A 20,559-nucleotide genomic window follows, 5' to 3' on the forward strand; every position below is an offset into this window, starting at 1 on the left:
CTACAGACCATCACGGACTACAAAGGCAAATCCAACTGTGGTACCCACCGAAGCCTCCCTCCCAGATGAGCTCAACACATTCTATGCTCGCTTCGAGGCAGACAATACCGAGCCATCCTGGAGGACTCTCGCTGCTCCGGACGACCAAGTGCTTTCGCTCTCCGAGGCTGATGTGAGGGAAAACTCTCAAGAGTGAACACTTAGATGGCATCCCTGGCTGCTTCTTCAGAGTGTGTGCTGACCAGCTGGCATACGTCTTCTCTGACATCTTCAACCTGTCCCTCTTCTAGGCTGTAGTCTCCACCTGCTTCAAGGAGACCATCATCATCCCAGTGCCAAAGAAAAACTAAGTGACATGCCCAAATGACTATCGCCCCCATCGCACTCACTACATCATGAAGTGCCTTGAGAGGCTGGTAGTGGCCCACATCAAGGCCCAGGCACCCGAATACCCGAGACACGATCCGGGACCTGAGAGGTTTCAGATCCAGAATTCTAAATAATGTCACAGGTCTGGGTCGGATCTGATATAATTGTCACAGGTCTTGGGGTAGGTGTAATTTTAACGGACTTGTTCAAAAGTTTGGGGTCACTTAGAAATATCCTTGTTTTAAAAAAAAATTAAACATATTTTTTGTCCATTAAAATAACATAAAATTGATCAGAAATACAGTGTAGACGTTGTTAATGTTGTAAATGACTATTGTAGCTGGAAACAGCATAATAAGGCACGGCCCCATGTCACAAGGATCTGTACACAATTCTTGGAAGCTGAAAATGTCTCAGTTCTTCCATGGTCTGCATACTCACCAGACATGTCACCCATTGAGCATGTTTGGGATGCTCTGGATCAACGTGTACGACAGAGGGTTTCAGTTCCCACCAATATCCAGCAACTTCACACAGCCATTGAAGTGGAGTGAGACAACATTCCACAGGTCACAATCAACAGCCTGATCAACTCTATGCGAAGGAGATATGTCGCGCTGCATGAGCCAAATGGTGGTCACACCAGATACTGACTGGTTTTCTGATCCACGGCCCTACTTATTTTTTACTTATTGTGGGACAGAAGAAGCCTTGTGAAATCATGTAAAATCCATAGATTAGGGCCGAATGAATTTATTTCAATTGACTAATTTCCTTATATGAACTGTAGCTCAGTAAAATTGTTAATTGTTGCATGTTGCATTCATATTTTTGTTCAGTGTAGTTCACTTAAATCCATTCCCCTATGACAGTGTAGAAGTAGTACCATAACCTATCCAATAGATGGCACGGTGTAGGCCTGTTCAAAGCACAAACAAATCTGGATTCTGATCTTAATATTGTGGTATCTGGATCAGAATGATCTTATCTGAGCCTTTTCTGAAAAACTTGGTCAAAATCAATCACATTGTATGGCAAAAAAAGGGGATTACAGTATCCAGGTCATTCTAAATTAAATCAAATGTTATTTGTCACATACACATGGTTAGCAGATGTTAATGCGAATGTAGCGAAATGCTTCTGCTTCTAGTTCCGACAATGCAGTAATATCCAATGAGTAATCTAACCTAACAATTTCACAACAACTACCTTGTACACACAAGTGTAAAGAAATGAATAAGAATATGTACATAAAGATATGAGTGATGGTATAGAACGGCATAGGCAAGATGCAGTAGATGGTATAGAGTACAGTATATACAGTGCCTTGCAAAAATATTCGGCCCCCTTGAACTTTGCGACCTTTTGCCACATTTCAGGCTTCAAACATAAAGATATAAAACTGTATTTGTTTGTGAAGAATCAACAACAAGTGGGACACAATCATGAAGTGGAACGACATTTATTGGATATTTCACACTTTTTTAACAAATCAAAAACTGAAAAATTGGGCGTGCAAAATTAAACACTCAACTCCCATTTCCTCTGTTACTTCTTTGAAGCTCTAAGAGTAGAAACGGAGCGCCTTGAGGATTCGACAATTGGGGCGGTCTTAACCATTTGGTTGATGAAAAATATGTTGATGTGACCTTGAGCAAGGCACTTAACCTTAATTGCTTCAGGGTCACTGGATAATAATGGATGATTCCTGGCACTGATCCCGCTTTCAAGGGGAGCGGGATATGCAAAAAACACATTTCCAGTTCACACGTGTATAATACACACTTGAAACAAATGTAAGCACCCATCTAATTATTAAGTGTGCAGTGCACTTGGCTCAAGTCAACAATCCAAACAACTACAGTAATTGCTATTGAAGTGGTCGGCCTAGTGGTTAGTTGCCTGACTACAAATTATGTCCTGTGTCTGTTGATTTGACTGTCAGGGCGTGTGAGTATGTGTGTGGAGGCAGTCAGGCCTCTCTCACTGACTCATCCTCATTGTCCACAATGTTGGTCTGGGACAGCTTGATGTTGCCAGTGCCCAACTCCCCACTGGCTGAGAACTGGACCCCGCCTTCCGCACAAGTGATCAGGACAGCATCCCCGATTTGGGACAGGTCTCTACAAATCCGTGAGAATTCGCCAGACGGCATTTTCACCACACAATTGTGCTCTTGTTCCTAAAGAGAGAACAGGATATGGTGCGAGCAAAACATTTTGCCAGCTCCTCCACTTTCACTGTACATCAATGGACATTGAAAAGATCACATCTAACTTGCACTGAACCGATTGTGAATAAGGAATAAAGATTGCTTACTGGAATACGGAGCTGTTCCACATCCGAGTCCATCAACTTAGTCTCATAGTCAGAGACTTTCTCCTGATCTAACAACACAGAGACAAGGTTATCCATTAGGACATGCCCCAGAAAATATATGACCTTCATACATGGAACAGGTCACTCAGCAGGTGTTTACAAAGAGTGTGTGTATGTGGCCAGCCTGGTCTCATAGACTAGACATAACATAGTAAATGTAAATCCGGGACAAATTATTTGTTAAGTTTGGTATGGTTACATAAGACAGTTACTTAATATCCTTTTTACTGCAGCGGGCTAAATCAGGGTTACACAGAGTGATTCTTGGTAGTCTTGAACAAATCTACTTTGAAACAAAAGTATACACCTCACACACATGGTTATGGGCTTATGTAGCATGTTAGATATAGAGTTTAAATGTATTCAATCTTGAGTTTGCATCCCAATATTACACTTTATATTCATCATAGAAGACTGAAGTATATCAAAACTGTTTGACATACTGTAGAAACCGAGTTTTCATTGTAAATAATAAATAAGTATTTATTATGAATAACATACCACCTAAGAGGCCAAAGACGGTGCTTTTTGTCATTGACTGCAGCAAAGGGCTAAGGCAAAAATGAAAGTAGAGTGGTTTGTCGGTCGGGGTGGGTGGGTAGGCATATAACACGAACATCTAGCAACCCAAATCTCATCACGTACAACTTTAGTATTTGAACTAATTAGCAACTTTTCAACTACTTACTACTTTTTAGCTACTTATAATATTAGCTAACCCTTCCCCTAACCCAGGTCCTGGGCACCCTCTCACACCCGGGTGCACGTTTTGGCTTTTGCCCTAGTAATACACAGCTGATTAAAATAACCAAGTCATCCTCAAGCTTTGATTATTTGAATCTGCTGTGTAGTGCTAGGGCAAAAAACTAAATCTGCACCCGGGGGGCCCTGGACCAAGTTTGATAACCTACCCTTCCCCTAACCCTTCACCTAACCATTACCCTTTTAGCTAACCCTTCACCTAACCATAACCCTTTAAGCTAACCCTTCCCCTAACCCTTTTAGCTAACTCTTCCCCTAACCATAACCCTTTTAGTTAACCCTTCCCCTAACCATAACCATTTTAGCTAACCCTTCCCCAACCATAACCCTTTTAGTTAACCCTTCCCCTAACCCATTAAGCTAACCCTTCCCCTAACCCTTTAAGCTAACCCTTCCCCTAACCCTTTTAGCTAACTCTTCCCCTAACCATAACCCTTTTAGCTAACCCTTCACCTAACCATAACCCTTTTAGCTAACTCTTCCCCTAACCATAACCCTTTTAGCTAACCCTTCACCTAACCATTACCCTTTTAGCTAACCCTTCCCCTAACCCTTTTAGCTAACCTTTCCCCTAACCATAACCCTTTAAGCTAACCCTTCCCCTAACCATAACCATTTTAGCTAACCCTTCCCCAACCATAACCCTTTTAGTTAACCCTTCCCCTAACCCTTTAAGCTAACCCTTCCCCTAACCCTTTTAGCTAACCCTTCCCCTAACCATAACCATTTTAGCTAACCCTTCCCCAACCATAACCCTTTTAGTTAACCCTTCCCCTAACCCTTTAAGCTAACCCTTCCCCTAACCCTTTTAGCTAACTCTTCCCCTAACCATAACCATTTGAGCTAACCCTTCACCTAACCATAACCCTTTTAGCTAACCCTTCACCTAACCATAACCCTTTTAGCTAACCATAACCCTTTTAGTTAACCCTTCCCCTAACCCTTTTAGCTAACCCTTCCCCTAACCCTTTTAGCTAACCCTTCACCTAACCATAACCCTTTTAGCTAACCCTTCCCCTAACCCTTTTAGCTAACCTTTCCCCTAACCATAACCCTTTAAGCTAACCCTTCCCCTAACCATAACCATTTTAGCTAACCCTTCCCCAACCATAACCCTTTTAGTTAACCCTTCCCCTAACCCTTTAAGCTAACCCTTCCCCTAACACTTTTAGCTAACCCTTCCCCTAACCATAACCATTTTAGCTAACCCTTCCCCAACCATAACCCTTTTAGTTAACCCTTCCCCTAACCCTTTAAGCTAACCCTTCCCCTAACCCTTTTAGCTAACTCTTCCCCTAACCATAACCATTTGAGCTAACCCTTCACCTAACCATAACCCTTTTAGCTAACCCTTCACCTAACCATAACCCTTTTAGCTAACCATAACCCTTTTAGTTAACCCTTCCCCTAACCCTTTTAGCTAACCCTTCCCCTAACCCTTTTAGCTAACCCTTCACCTAACCATAACCCTTTTAGCTAACCCTTACCCTAACCATAACCCTTTTAGCTAACCCTACCAGCTAACCCTTCCCCTAACCAAAACCATTTAACCTTACTTCTAAACTTAACCCTAACCCCTAGCCTAGTTAACATTAACCACCTAGCTAGAATTCGTAACATATCATAAGTTTAGCAGATTTGTAACATTGTATGTTTTGCTAATTCATAACATACTGTACGTTTAGCAAATTCGTAACATGTAATACCAATTGTAATTTGTAACATATCATACGAAATGGGTGATGGACGTCCACAATATATACCATACGAAACATGACATATCATACTACACTGAACAAAAATACAAACACAAGATGTAAAGTGCTGGTCCCATGTTTCATGAGCTGAAATAACATTTCCCAGAAATTGTCCATTTGTACACAAAATAATATTTATCTCAAATGTTGTGCACAAATTTGTTTACATCCCTGTTAGTGAGCCTTTCTCCTTTGCCAAAATAATCCATCCACCTGACAGGTGTGGCATATTAAGAAGCTTTATTGCTGGGGACAATAAAAGGCCACTCTAAAAATGTGCAGTTTTGTCACACAACACAATGCCACAAATGTCATGATGACTGCAGGAATGTTGACCAGAGCTGTTGCCAGACAATTGAATGTTAATTTCTCTACCATAAGCCGCCTCAAGTTGTGTTAGAGAATTTGACAGCATGTTCAACCGGCCTCACAACCACGTGTATGGCGTCGTGTGGGTGAGCGGTTTGCTGATGACTGTTGTTAACAGTGTTCCCCATGGTGGCGGTGGGGTTACAGTATGGGCAGGCTTAAGCTATGGACAACTAACACAATTGTATTTTATCGATGACTATTTGAATTCATAGAGATATAGGAATCAAATTCCTTTGATACTCTATGTTTATCAACCAATTCAATTAAAACACTCTCCCCATTTCTAAGGATTTGTAAGATACTTATTTGCATAAAATAGACAGAGACCAGTCTCAAAATCAATCACTAGCGTTTATTCTCGAGAGTACTGATCATGGTACAATTCACAACAGGTTATAAACTAAAAATGACATCATAGGTTTTAAACTGTCTCTCCTCCACTCCGAATCAATGGCAGTATAGTTCACAAGCCTTCCCACATCGTCCACCACCTGTTAAATAATTTACTACTAGCCCAATGTCTCTGCTCCCCCTGTGCAGAGATAAGATAAGACATCTTATCTCTGCACAGGGGGAGCAGAGACATTGGGCTAGTAGTAAATTAAGGAACACAGCATTCTAGCCAGTCTGACGATAACTCCATTCGTTTCTAACAAGGAACAGACAGTCCAAAAACTACACACATTACATTCAGTATTATGATTATAATAAGATTCATACATCCATACAGTAACATAGTAGTATTATGTTTAGTCATAATTCTGACTGAAATGTATACATAATTTAGTCATTATTCATAAAAATCCCTTAACATAGAGTGACGAGATCCTGAGGCCCATTGTCGTGCCATTCATCACCTCATGTTTCAGCACTATAATTCCTGGAAGCTGAAAATGTCCCAGTTCTTCCATGGCCTGCATGCTCACTTGACATGTCCCATTGAGCATGTGTGGGATGCTCTGGATCGACGTGTATGACAGGATGTATCCAGCAACTTCACACAGCCATTGAAGTGGAGTGGGACAACATTCCACAGGCCACAATCAACAGCCTGATCAACTCTATGCAAAGGAGATATGTCGCGCTGCATGAGCCAAATGGTGGTCACACCAGATACTGACTGGTTTTCTGATCCACGGCCCTACTTATTTTTTACTTATTGTGGGACAGAAGAAGCCTTGTGAAATCATGTGAAATCCATAGATAAGGGCCGAATGAATTTATTTCAATTGACTAATTTCCTTATATGAACTGTAGCTCAGTAAAATTGTTAATTGTTGCATTTATATTTTTGTTCAGTGTAGTTCACTCATATCCATTCCCCTATGACAGTGTAGAAGTAGTACCATAACCTATCCAATAGATGGCAAGGTGTAGGCCTGTTCAAAGCACAAACAAATCTGGATTCTGTGATCTTAATATTGTGGTATCTGGATCAGAATGATCTTATCTGAGCCTTTTCTGAAAAACTTGGTCAAAATCAATCACATTGTATGGCAAAAAAAGGGGATTACAGTATCCAGGTCATTCTAAATCAAATCAAATGTTATTTGTCACATACACATGGTTAGCAGATGTTAATGCGAATGTAGCGAAATGCTTCTGCTTCTAGTTCCGACAATGCAGTAATATCCAATGAGTAATCTAACCTAAGAATTTCACAACAAATACCTTGTACACACAAGTGTAAAGAAATGAATAAGAATATGTACATAAAGATATGAGTGATGGTATAGAACGGCATAGGCAAGATGCAGTAGATGGTATAGAGTACAGTATATACAGTGCCTTGCGAAAATATTCGGCCCCCTTGAACTTTGCGACCTTTTGCCACATTTCAGGCTTCAAACATAAAGATATAAAACTGTATTTTTTTGTGAAGAATCAACAACAAGTTGGACACAATCATGAAGTGGAAGGACATTTATTGGATATTTCAAACTTTTTTAACAAATCAAAAACTGAAAAATTGGGCGTGCAAAATTATTCAGCCCCGTTACTTTCAGTGCAGCAAACTCTCTCCAGAAGTTCAGTGAGGATCTCTGAATGATCCAATGTTGACCTAAATGACTAATGATGATCAATACAATCCACCTGTGTGTAATCAAGTCTCCATATAAATGCACCTGCACTGTGATAGTCTCAGAGGTCCGTTAAAAGCGCAGAGAGCATCATGAAGAACAAGGAACACACCAGGCAGGTCCGAGATACTGTTGTGAAGAAGTTTAAAGCCGGATTTGGATACAAAAAGATTTCCCAAGCTTTAAACATCCCAAGGAGCACTGTGCAAGCGATAATATTGAAATGGAAGGAGTATCAGACCACTGCAAATCTACCAAGACCTGGCTGTCCCTCTAAACTTTCAGCTCATACAAGGAGAAGACTGATCAGAGATGCAGCCAAGAGGCCCATGATCACTCTGGATGAACTGCAGAGATCTACAGCTGAGGTGGGAGACTCTGTCCATAGGACAACAATCAGTCGTATATTGCACAAATCTGGCCTTTATGGAAGAGTGGCAAGAAGAAAGCAATTTCTTAAAGATATCCATAAAAAGTGTCGTTTAAAGTTTGCCACAAGACACACCAAACATGTGGAAGAAGGTGCTCTGGTCAGATGAAACCAAAATTGAACTTTTTGGCAACAATGCAAAACGTTATGTTTGGCGTAAAAGCAACACAGCTGAACACACCATCCCCACTGTCAAACATGGTGGTGGCAGCATCATGGTTTGGGCCTGCTTTTCTTCAGCAGGGACAGGGAAGATGGTTAAAATTGATGGGAAGATGGATGGAGCCAAATACAGGACCATTCTGGAAGGAAACCTGCAAAAGACCTGAGACTGGGACGGAGATTTGTCTTCCAACAAGACAATGATCCAAAACATAAAGAAAAATCTACAATGGAATGGTTCAAAAATAAACATATCCAGGTGTTAGAATGGCCAAGTCAAAGTCCAGACCTGAATCCAATCGAGAATCTGTGGAAAGAACTGAAAACTGCTGTTCACAAATGCTCTCCATCCAACCTCACTGAGCTCGAGCTGTTTTGCAAGGAGGAATGGGAAAACATTTCAGTCTCTCGATGTGCAAAACTGATAGAGACACCCCAAGCGACTTACAGCTGTAATCGCAGCAAAAGGTGGCGCTACAAAGTATTAACTTAAGGGGGCTGAATAATTTTGCAATTAATTTGCAAATAATTTTGCATCAAAACTATATTAGTCACTGCCTTTAGAATTTTGAAAAACGCGAAATCAACATTTTAATCCTGATTCAAGGTCAGATTGGATTACTGAATCCTTATCCGGAAGTTCAAAATGTAATTTTTTCGTTTTTAAATAACAAATTCTAACATTTAATCGAATTCGATTGCTAAAATTGAAAAAAGTGTAATAAACTGGGCCCTGATGACTGCCTCTTATTGCTCTCTTCCCTGTTTTTATCCCCCTCTCCTAATTTACAGGGCAGGTGCATTAGCTTCACCAGGGTGAAATCCTACCCGGCTCCTCGTTATCCAATCTACCACCAGCCCTCAACGCCAATCTACAGTCTGCCTCACACCTACAGTCACGCTTCCTCACATGGCAACCTCTCCCACATGCCCCCCTCTCCCACCTCCACTCTTCCACCCCTGCCATCCACTCCCCCTCCGTCCTGCATCACCCCCCCTCCTTACACCCCCCATCCAAACCAAGCTCTGCCCCCAACTTCTGTAAGTCCTCCCCTACCTGCTGCTCCACCCAACCCTCCACCTGTTTTTTCTCAGGCCCCACCCTCATGCAGAGCCCCTCCCCCTTCCCGCCCTCCCCCACACCCATCTGACCAATTTCTCTGAGGAAAAAGAAAGGAAGGAAGGCCAATGCATCTGTTAAAGAACTGAGCTGCAAGGACCCTGAGGGCCCCTGAAAATGTCCCGAATACTGTGCCTTTCTCTTCTCCACCAATCCAAACCACTATCAACATATTGACAGGCAGGACAGCAAGTCCAGCTCTACTTCACTCAACGGTTCAGAGAGAAGCTGAGCAATTGATCTGTAAAACAATGTTCCATTAGATTTTCCATGTTCTCTATTCTAACTGATCAGGAAGTTGTATCATATTTTTTACTGTACAAGACTACAGTGAAGTTAATACCAACTCTTTACTGCTTTGCTTAATCAATGGAAACAGAATATTGACATCTTTAGCAGAAGGGATAAACAAAGTATTTCACAAGTTAAAAGATCAATGGCTCAGCTTTCAACTCTGTCTTTTATGTGTTATATAGGTACATCTTACATGTTGATTGATACAAACCTATGTGTATTATGGATGAATCACTGAATGAAATTTTTTATAAATCAATCAATAAGTATATTGCAAGGAATGACAAACATGTCAAACACATTAGCAATGAGGAAAACCTCTGACTGGGGAAGAACGGATGACTTTATTTGCTTGTTTACACAGAAATCATGTGAAGAGTTTAAGCCAAAGGAATGAAAAGCATGTCCTGTGGAATGTTAAATGCACAATACGTGATTTCAACAGCCAGATCCTGCTACTTGAGCTGATGGATGGAGCTTATTGATATTTTGAACCTTTTACATTGTTACAAAAAAACAGTAACAACCTTAGATATTGGGTTATGACAGTTGTACTGAGCTCATACGGTATTATTGTAATATATGTCATTAATTCAAATTATCATTGGAAATCTCCAAATCTGACAGATTATGCTTTTAAAATCAGCATGGCTGACCTACCATTGGCCAAATCAGGGACCAGCCAGAGCACACTGACCTTTTGACGTGACCTTTGGCTGTTGTTAAATGGGGAATTTTGGTTGTGTAACCATTCCTACAGCAGAACTAGGAATGAGGATCTCTGAATCCACTAGGGTCTAATTCCATTTCCAATCCAGAAAAGTGTGTATTGAATGTGCTTACTGAGTACCTCCAATTAATGTATAGAATGTACAGAATGTATCCAAAACCAGCCAGGCCTTTTTTTCAGATTGTAATAAAATATTGAATTTCAGAACAAAGATGGCCTGTTATGTCATTAACCAAAATTACATACTGCATGAGAGCAGAGTACACAGATAAAGTTCAGGAAAAGTAAGGACGCTGTAGGCTATTTCATGCAGAGTACTTAACGTCAAACAGAATGCGTCTCAGAGGAAATAGCTAGACATGAATAATGCATTGAGAAGTCTGTACTGGGTTTGAGGTGAGACTGATAAATCAGTAAATAGCCCCTGTACAATGAGCTTTATGTGTTTGTAATATAATTTTAGATGAACTCTCATGTGCTCTCCCAGTTCATCTTCCCTGGCCCAGATAGACACACAAGAGGTGCGTTCAGTACAACAAAACAGAAACGGTACTGTACTGATCGACCAGTTGAAAAACTGTGTGATTATGGTGGCTTAGAGGGATAATGTGTATGTAGTGTGCTGCACACAAGTTTTGAAATTTAAAATGGTCACATCCATACGGATCAGGCCATACCCACCAAACAGAAGCAAACATACTTCAAAGGCTGTTGAAGAATGGTGAGCACCGTTTGAAAGTGGTTTTCCTTTAACTTTCTACCTGGGCTTTGCCCCTTTCATATTTATTTTGATCCTGACAAACTCCCCAGTTCCTGCCAATGACAAGCATATCCATAACACGATGCTGCCACCACAATATTTCAAAATAGAGAGGGCTTCACGTTGTGTTTTGTTGTATTTGATTTGACCCACACTTGTAGTTTTTAATTTAGAATGGATAACAGAATGGAAAATTTGTAATGGAATTTTTAACACAGGCTCCTTCTTTTCACTTTATCATACAGGCCAGTAAATGTGGAGTGAATGCAATGTTTTTGATCCCTTAGTATTTAAGTATTGTGGTGGCAGCATCATGTTATGGGTATGCTTGTCACTGGCATATACTGAAGAGTGTGATAAAATCAAAAGAAATATGAAATGAGAACAAAGCCCAGGTAAAAAGTTAAAGGAAAGCCTTCCTCTTCTGAAAATCGAACCCTGGGATAGAGTTTTATTTTTGAGCATGGCAATTACACAAATTTGAATGCCAAAAACACACTAGAATGACTTTCCAAGGGGTGTTGAGTGTTCGTGAATGGTCCAGTCTCAGTCCTGACTTAAATCAGCTTAAAAATCAGAAACAAGGCTTGAATATGGTTGTCCAATAATGATTCCCATCCAAATTTACTGAGCTTCAGCAATTTTGACCCCCAAAAAGTGATATACAGTATGTTGTACAAGGTTGGTAGAATCTTCTTTAAAATAATTCACAGCTGTAATGGCTGCCAAAGGTGCTTACACCAAGTATTAACTCTGGGGTGTGAAGACATACGCAATTGATACATCCTCATTTTGTATTATGTTAGTCATTTAAAAAAAATAATCTATATTTTTTTCCATTAGTTTATGTAGATCGATAGGAATACAAAATGTAATTGAATCCATTTTATGATTACATTTTGAGGCAGCAACATGTGAAGACTGTGCAAGGGGTATGTAGACTTTCATTATCGACTGTACTGTATATCCTTAATACCTTTGGATATAACCACCATCTGCCAAGACCCGGTGCAGTGTTCCTGCCAGCACAGAGACGATACACCTGCTCTATAAGATTCATGCCCCAAGCTACCTATGCTTAGAACACTTCCTGGATGCTGACCAAGTCATTTGCTTGAGTTAACAGTGGCTAACTCCTTAAGGCTAAATAGAAAATGCTTATCCAAATTTTTCCCAGACATGACACGATGCAAATCTTATTAGTAACCCTAACATGTAATCCATATTGCTTTAGTCCTCAACTGGCAGCTTCATTAAATAGTACCCGCAAAACACCAATCTCAACATCAACAGTGAAGAGGCGACTCCAGGATGATGGCCTTCTAGGTAGAGTTGTAAATAAAAAGCCATATCTCAGACTGGCCAATAAAAAAGAAAAGATTAAGATGGGCAAAATAACACAGACACTGGACAGAGGAACTCTGCCTAGGCCAGTGAAGTAATCTTTCACTGTAACACAATTCCAGTGGGTCAGAAGTTTACCTACACTAAGTTGACTGTGCCTTTAAACAGCTTGGAAAATTCCAGAAAATGATGTCATGGCTTTAGAAGCTTCTGATAGGCTAATTTACATCATTTGAGTCAATTGGAGGTGTACCTGTGGATGTATTTCAAGGCCTACCCTCAAACTCAGTGCCTCTTTGTTTGACATCATGGGAAAATCAAAATATATCCGCCAGGACCTCAGAAACAAAATTGTAGACCTCCACAAGTCTGGTTCATCCTTGGGGGCAATTTCCAAACGACTGACGGTACCACGTTCATCTGTACAAAAATAGTACGCAAGTATAAAACACCATGGGACCACACAGCCGTCATACCGCTCAGGAAGGAAGCGCGTTCTGTCTCTTAGAGATGAACGTACTTTGGTGCGAAAAGTGCAATCAATCAATCCCAGAACAACAGCAAAGGACCTTGTGAATATGCTGGAGGAAACAGGTACAAAAGTATCTATATCCACAGTAAAACGAGTCCTATATCGACATAACCTGAAAGGCCGCTCAGCAAGGAAGAAGCCACAGTTCCAAAACCGCCATAAAAAAGCCAGACTACGGTTTGCAACTGCACATGGGGACAAAGATCGTACTTTGTGGAGAAATGTCCTCTGGTCTGATGAAACAAAAATAGAACCATTTGGCCATAATGACCATTGTTATGTTTGGAGGAAAAAGGGGGAGGCTTGCAAGCCGAAGAACACCATCCTAAACGTGAAGCACGAGGGTGGCAGCATCATGTTGTGGGGGTGCTTTGCTGCAGGAGAGACTGGTGCACTTCACAAAATAGGTGGTGGATCTTACCTCAATCCTATAGAACATTTGTGGGTAGAACTGAAAAAGTGTGTGCGAGCAAGGAGGCCAACAAACCTGACCCAGTTACACCAGCTCTGTCAGGAGGAATGAGACAAAATTCACCAAACTTATTGTGGGAAGCTTGTGGAAGGCTACCCGAAACATTTGACCGAAGTTAAACAATTTAAAGGCAATGCTACCAAATACTAATTGAGTGTATGTAAACTTCTGACCCACAGGGAATGTGATGAAAGAAATAAAAGCTGGAATAAATAATTCTCTCTACTATTATTTCACATTCTTAAAATAAAGTGGTGATCCTAACTGACCTAAGACACAGAATTTTTACTAGATTTAATATCAGGAATTGTGAAAAACTGAGTTTAAATGTATTTGGCTAAGGTGTATGTAAACTTCCGACTTCATCTGTACAACTGGTCTACTGCTACATGTGAGCCCCAATTGTCATTAAAATGTGTAATTCCACATATCAGTCCCAATTTATACACCTGTACTTCAGGTCCAAATTACACACGGTACCTAAAGTCTGCACCTGTGCTTGAATCCAATTAGTCAACTAAGCCTGGCCTGAGCCGGAATACTCAAACTGTAAACCAAGTCTACCCCTGCACCTCAGCTCAAGTATAAACCAGGTCTACACCTTTGACTGAGTCCCAATACTAATTTAAACCAGATCTACACCTCCATATCTCAGCCCAAATACCCATAAAAACCAGGTGTACACCTGTGGCTATGTCCCAGTACTCTGATAAACCAGGTCTATCCTTGTGAAAGAGATACTAAACACACCTACTGACATTATATATTTAAGTTATATTACACTAATTGAGTGTATGGGTCTACACATGGCCAATTCTCCCTGAAATAACACAATATGACATTTACAATTAAAATCATTGATTTAAATATGTGTTTGGCTAATGGATAATGGTAAAATCATCTACAAGATCATCTTGATCATGTATATCCATTATCTAACTCAACTTCAATCTATTGAAAAATAAATAATCTTCTATGAATTTAGAGCCACTATATTTTCCCATTGGTCACAAATGTGACCACTAAGATATTTCCATTTACCACGAGCATCAGGAATGCAATGTATCAAAAATGAAGGCACATATGTAAACTAGACCCTTTAAAAATGACAGGTACAAGGACAATATTTGAACATTTCAACAATGTATTTGTTTTTTTTAAACAGTTGAATACAGACTTCTAGTACCAAATGTTTCTGTAAAAGTACACCTTGTAGATGAATGCTTGATGTCTTGTGAACATTTTGAAAAATCATATGAAACATCTCTGAATCACACTAGACACATTCATCATATAATACTTATTTTTGATAAGTACAACTAACTTCTCTAGAGCCTGTAAAGTACAAACTTTTCCCCCCCACTATTGTGACTGATGGGATTAAAATGGGTTAAATGAGCTATTATAGAAGGACACAGAGAGACAATCCTGTCGGGAGTGACCTCATATAGGCATGCCTGTGGTAAATCACAGCGCCAACGGCAACGAGCTAAACTAGGTGGCAGAGGGGCTGGAGGCAGTAAAAGCAAAGGCCAACTATGATGCCATAGAGCCCTGGCAGAGAAGGTTAGGCACTAGACTCACACACCCAAGGGAGCGCTGAGCCTCTGTGGCCTGCCCCTGGATCAACTCCTTCTGTGTGACAGACAGGTAGATCACTCTACTACCGCTATTTCTGTTGCAATTTCCTACATGGTGAGGGTGATGCTGAGAACATCTGAAGCAATCAGAGATATAAAGACTCTTCACTTCCATAGTGTATAAGGACTACATTTGGTAAAATACCCTTCTGACCGATCAATCTGGATCCAAACAATGACCCAAACAATTGAGTCATTAGTGGTAAGAATGCCACTTGACAGTGAGTACAATCACAAATGTGTAAATAAGCATATTGTTAACATGAATGTTTAATCAGATTGGTAGACATGTAAAGCGACTGAATAATAAGAAACAAGCAGCCTACTACATCATTTCATGAAAAATCCTTCATTCTGTTTACAGCACAGTGTGGATGTTAACAAAGCATTGACCAGTGAGGGTGTTGTTGAACAGTAATCACAGGTGAGAGCATCAGACTGCTGTGCTGTCCTCAACAACCCCTTCCTATGAATGGAACTTCATAGATTAATACCAGGAATAGACACACATCCAGAGTGAGAGAGATAACAGGAGAGCATATTAAATCCGTACAGCATTCGTCCAAATGACGCACACAAAGTGAGAGAGAAAAAATACGGCAACATACGCCATCCATACAGTATTAATCGAATGTGGAACATTTGGAAAATGATCGGTCAGAGGTTCCTAATCTGAAGTGCAATGTAAGGCACAACAAGGAAGTCTTTCATTTACATCATCAATATTATGTGGCATATTATTAAATGTTTTGCCTTTGGGTGGTACATAGAGACTTTTCCTATTGCCTGTAGGGTGAAAAGGTTTGAGAATCATTGCTGTAAGTAGGTTATTAAGCATTAAAGGGAAATAGGTGTACAATATATACTGAGTGTACAAAACATTAGGAACATCTGCTCTTTCCATGACACAGGCTGACCAGGGGATTCCAGGTGAAAGCTATGATCCCTTATTGATGTCACATATTAAATCCACTTCAAATCAGTGGAGAGGAGACAGGTTAAAGAAGGATTTTTAAGCCTTGAGACAAGTGAGACATGGATTGTGTATGTGTGCCATTCAGAGGGTGAATGGGCAAAACAAAATATTTAAGTGCCTTTGAACGGGGATATGATAGTAGGGTCCAGGTGCACCGGTTTGTGTCAAGAACTGCAATGCTGCTGGGCTTTTCACACAACAGTTTCCCATATGTATCAAGAATTGTCCACCACCCAAAGGACATCCAGCCAACTTGACAACTGTGGGAAGCATTGGAGTCAACATGGGCAGGCATCAATGTTCCCTCAAAAATGTTTCATCGCTGAGCGCAAACTTCAATGTGTAAATTCTGTGCAACTTCCGGCACGCGTTTTCTGTGAACACTGACGCTGTACCCGCTTTAAAAGTTAGTTTTAACAGTGGTCAAGTAGGCTACTTGATCATAATGTAGTCCTACAAGAGTGGCCAACCATCAAAAACAATGGGGAAAATGCATCCCATAACATTTTAACATGGAAATAGCTGTTCTATCATTCAGCCTACAATAGCAGCCAATGTGTGGTGTTCACTTTGATATCAAAACAAGTGCATCTACCCATGACCGCTGATGCTGTAAACACAGTCCAGTTCAAAGGAATGGCACAGATACATATATGGCAATTGTCTATTTGCATATAGGCCCACTGCAGCTTTGATTGGTTATGCCGCACCGGTCTGTGTAGAGTATGTGCCCGAGTCATGCCTGTCAATGTAATAGAATCCTGCTCTGATGTGTTCTGCCAACAAACAAAATCTCTTGTAAAGTTAGTTTTGCATACTAGGTCTTGCATATTTTGTTTTGTTTCGAGATGTTGCATTGAAAGTTGCTAATATTGCGTTGATTCGATCACAATTCCCACAGTAAAGGGTTTGATTTCAAGGTTTTACTGCTAACCTACAAAGCATTACATGGGCTTGCTCCTGTCTATCTCTCTGATTTGGTCCTGCCGTACATACCTACACGTACGCTACGGTCACAAGACGCAGGCCTCCTAATTGTCCCTAGAATTTTTAAGCAAACAGCTGGAGGCAGGGCTTTCTCCTATAGAGCTCCATTTTTATGGAACGGTCTGCCTACCCATGTCAGAGACGCAAACTCGGTCTCAATCTTTAAGTCTCTACTGAAGACTCATCTCTTCAGTGGGTCATATGATTGAGTGTAGTCTGGCCCATGAGTGGGAGGGTGAACGGAAAGGCTCTGGAGCAACGAACCGCCCTTGCTGTCTTTGCCTGGCCGGTTCCCCTCTTTCCACTGGGATTCTCTGCTTCTAACCCTATTACAGGGGCTGAGTCACTGGCTTTACTGGGGCTCTCTCATGCCGTCCCTGGAGGGGGTGCGTCACCTGAGTGGGTTGAGTCACTGATGTGGTCATCCTGTCTGGGTTGGCGCCCCCCCCCCCCTTGGGTTGTGCCGTGGCGGAGGTCTTTGTGGGCTATACTCAGCCTTGTCTCAGGATGGTAAGTTGGTGGTTGAAGATATCCCTCTAGTGGTGTGGGGGCTGTGCTTTGGCAAAGTGGGTGGGGTTATATCCTTCCTGTTTGGCCCTGTCCGGGGGTGTCCTCGGAGTGGGCCACAGTGTCTCCTGACCCCTCCTGTCTCAGCCTCCAGTATTTATGCTGCAGTAGTTTATGTGTCGGGGGGCTAGGGTCAGTTTGTTATATCTGGAGTACTTCTCCTGTCCTATTTGGTGTCCTGTGTGAATCTAAGTGTGCGTTCTCTAATTCTCTCCTTCTCTCTTTCTCTCTCTCGGAGGACCTGAGTCCTAGGACCATGCCCCAGGACTACCTGACATGATGACTCCTTGCTGTCCCCAGTCCACCTGGCTGTGCTGCTGCTCCAGTTTCAACTGTTCTGCCTTATTATTATTCGACCATGCTGGTCATTTATGAACATTTGAACATCTTGGCCATGTTCTGTTATAATCTCCACCCGGCACAGCCAGAAGAGGACTGGCCATCCCACATATGCTCTCTCTAATTCTCTCTTTCTTTCTCTCTCTCGGAGGACCTGAGCCCTAGGACCATGCCCCAGGAATACCTGACATGATGACTCCTTGCTGTCCCCAGTCCACCTGACTGTGCTGCTGCTCCAGTTTCAACTATTCTGCCTTATTATTATTCGACCATGTTGGTCATTTATGAACATTTGAACATCTTGACCATGTTTTGTTATAATCTCCACCCGGCACAGCCAGAAGAGGACTGGCCACCCCACATAGCCTGGTTCCTCTCTAGGTTTCTTCCTAGGTTTTGGCCTTTCTAGGGAGTTTTTCCTAGCCACCGTGCTTCTACACCTGCATTGCTTGCTGTTTGGGGTTTTAGGCTGGGTTTCTGTACAGCACTTTGAGATATCAGCTGATGTACGAAGGGCTATATAAATAAATTTGATTTGATTTGATCTTGTAGAGTCAATGCGAATTGAGGCTGTTCTGAGGACAAGGGGGAGGGGGGGGGGGGGGGGGGGGGTGCAACTCAATATTAGGAAGGTGTTCCTAATGTTTGGAATACTCAGTGTCAAGCTGCTGTCTGTTGGCCTCCATATAACATTACTATATGTTAGAGTGCATTTTGATCCATAGTAACTTACCAAGACATTCAAATAGAGCATAGAGACTCTGCTATGGTTATGGACCAAAGCTAAGTTTCCTTCACAATAAGCCTTTCCTCTTGCTGTTGACAACAGGTCTTTTTATAAAACATTTAAAGACCTGTTGACATGTGAAGAAGGAAACTGCATAAAACAACAGTTAAAAAAGTATGGAGTAATAGAGGGAGAATATACACGTTTGACAGAGGTCAAATGTCACCAGCTCATCAGGCAAATACTCAACTGATGTAATTTAGTACCATAGTATATCAAGTCGAACCATATAAACCCAATGTGATTTACACAACATTAGTATATTATTAACATGGTGTTGAAAACAATGTAAAAAATATATATATACAGTAAGTATACAAACACAAACCTTTAACAAATAAAACAAAATCCTTTGTTCTTCTTTTCCTTTTACACGGGAGATTTCTCAAATTCAGAAAGTGTAGATTGCCATTAGTACTTTTAAAGTGAAACGATCCTGGACAATCTTTATTTTCAATATAGTTTTAGCAGTTTGATGTGTCCTGGAAATCCTCATGAAATGCAAATGAAGTGCCGCAATCTACCAGTGTTTCATCTGAAGGCAAATCAGAAAGCTGAGGTAGAACGAGCGTGTAAAAAAACAAGTTGAATATGGGCAAGATGGAGCGAGTCATGATTAATACTGCAATTGCACAGAAAAACAGTCAGTCTACCTATTACATCCTCAACAGAGGGAGCCAGATTAATCTAGATTGCATACTTACAAGAGGGCTGCTGGGACTGGGTTATGCCCTCCACAGGGGGAAAGAGCAGGGCTGGCCTGGGACAGACTTCCGCTGATAACCTCCCCATTACGTGTAGGCACTAGATGGAGGCCAGCTTTGGCATTTGGTGTGGGGCCAGATTTTGAATTTGGGGAGAGGGAAGGGGGGTCCAGATATCAAGGCTTTCCCTGTTGGCATCTGGGGTGGAAGGGGGCCCTGATGAATGGATCCACTATAGCTCTGCCTCCAATGGTCCAGGAGTGCAGGGGGCCCACAGCCACCGAGCCCACAGCAGCCTGCTGCCCCACACTGGAGACCACTCGGTGGGCTGCGACAGGCTGCTGGGGCAGGGGGACCTCTGAGCACCGGGAGTACCTGGGCTGGGCCTGCCAGATGATGGGCCTAGGGGCAGCAACCGGTGTGAACAGGGCCTTCCCCTGGACACTGGGATGTAAAAGACTATGGGGATGGTGGGTGTTTGGCTGGACCTGGCAGAGGGGCTGTTTGTTGGGCTGTGGAGGGTGGGAGACAGAGACAGCAGCCCCAGCTATCTCATTCCTCTTCCCAAAGGGGGCCTGGAGAAAAGGATCAGATGGCAGAGCAGGCTTGTGGGCCAGAGGGAAAGGAGAGTTGGTAAACACATCTCTCCCTTCTTTCCCTGCAATCCTGAAAGGGGCCTGCAGGAAGATATCAGGGGAGGGGACTGTGTGCTGCTGTGTAGGAGGTGAGAGACACTGGGACTGTTTCTGGCCAGGCTTGATTGGCTGGTCAGAGGACTTAGAAAGGAACGGGCGAGAGTTTATCTCATCTGGGTACAGTGAGGGGGGAATGATGCTGCTGTGGGCAAAGGGAAGTCTCTGTCTGTGCTCCTCTTCAACAGCTGGTCCAGAGCTGTCGGTCCTGGAGGAACCTGGTAGTGTCTCACAGCTGCTAGGTTCCCTCTGCAGGTCTGTAGGGTACAGAGGACAACAGTCAGACTGACAGGCTGTTTAAAT

At 41.9% G+C, this 20,559-nt stretch overlaps 3 protein-coding genes across 15 annotated transcripts in view; 1 reads left to right on the plus strand and 2 right to left on the minus strand.

Annotated features, from left to right (window-relative positions):
* antxr1b (ANTXR cell adhesion molecule 1b) overlaps positions 1-10,663 on the plus strand; it is a 50,239-nt gene extending 39,576 nt beyond the window's left edge. For all 3 annotated transcript variants that reach the window (XM_036977389.1, XM_036977390.1, XM_036977388.1), the window contains one exon: positions 9,105-10,663. In XM_036977389.1, coding sequence (XP_036833284.1) covers positions 9,105-9,476 — 372 coding nt within the window. In that variant the 3' untranslated portion in view covers positions 9,477-10,663. The remainder of the gene's footprint in view (positions 1-9,104) is intronic.
* LOC110523713 (proliferating cell nuclear antigen) lies at positions 1,827-19,672 on the minus strand. Its single transcript, XM_021602652.2, has 3 exons — positions 19,565-19,672; positions 2,689-2,756; positions 1,827-2,551 (listed from the first exon to the last, which is right to left on the minus strand). Exons 1-3 carry the CDS (start codon positions 19,650-19,652, stop codon positions 2,342-2,344), a joined length of 366 nt encoding a protein of 121 aa, XP_021458327.1. The 5' UTR covers positions 19,653-19,672; the 3' UTR covers positions 1,827-2,341.
* Positions 18,648-20,559, minus strand: part of LOC110523706 (AP2-associated protein kinase 1) — a 29,424-nt gene continuing 27,512 nt past the window's right edge. For all 11 annotated transcript variants that reach the window (XM_036977385.1, XM_021602643.2, XM_021602642.2 and 8 more), the window contains one exon: positions 18,648-20,513. In XM_036977385.1, coding sequence (XP_036833280.1) covers positions 19,741-20,513 — 773 coding nt within the window. In that variant the 3' untranslated portion in view covers positions 18,648-19,740. The remainder of the gene's footprint in view (positions 20,514-20,559) is intronic.

The sequence above is a fragment of the Oncorhynchus mykiss genome, chromosome 5 (assembly GCF_013265735.2).
Source record: "Oncorhynchus mykiss isolate Arlee chromosome 5, USDA_OmykA_1.1, whole genome shotgun sequence".
NCBI classification, from domain to species: Eukaryota; Metazoa; Chordata; class Actinopteri; order Salmoniformes; family Salmonidae; genus Oncorhynchus; species Oncorhynchus mykiss.

Bases quoted from the DNA above. Each gene is read 5' to 3' on its own strand.
- LOC110523713 (XM_021602652.2), bottom strand. From the start codon at position 19,652: ATGGGGAGGTTATCAGCGGAAGTCTGTCCCAGGCCAGCCCTGCTCTTT. The intron at 2,757-19,564 runs GTAAGTATGCAA...CTGTGTTGTTAG, and splicing joins CCAGTCCCAGCAGCCCTCTT to ATCAGGAGAAAGTCTCTGAC. The intron at 2,552-2,688 runs GTAAGCAATCTT...TTCTCTCTTTAG, and splicing joins TGGAACAGCTCCGTATTCCA to GAACAAGAGCACAATTGTGT.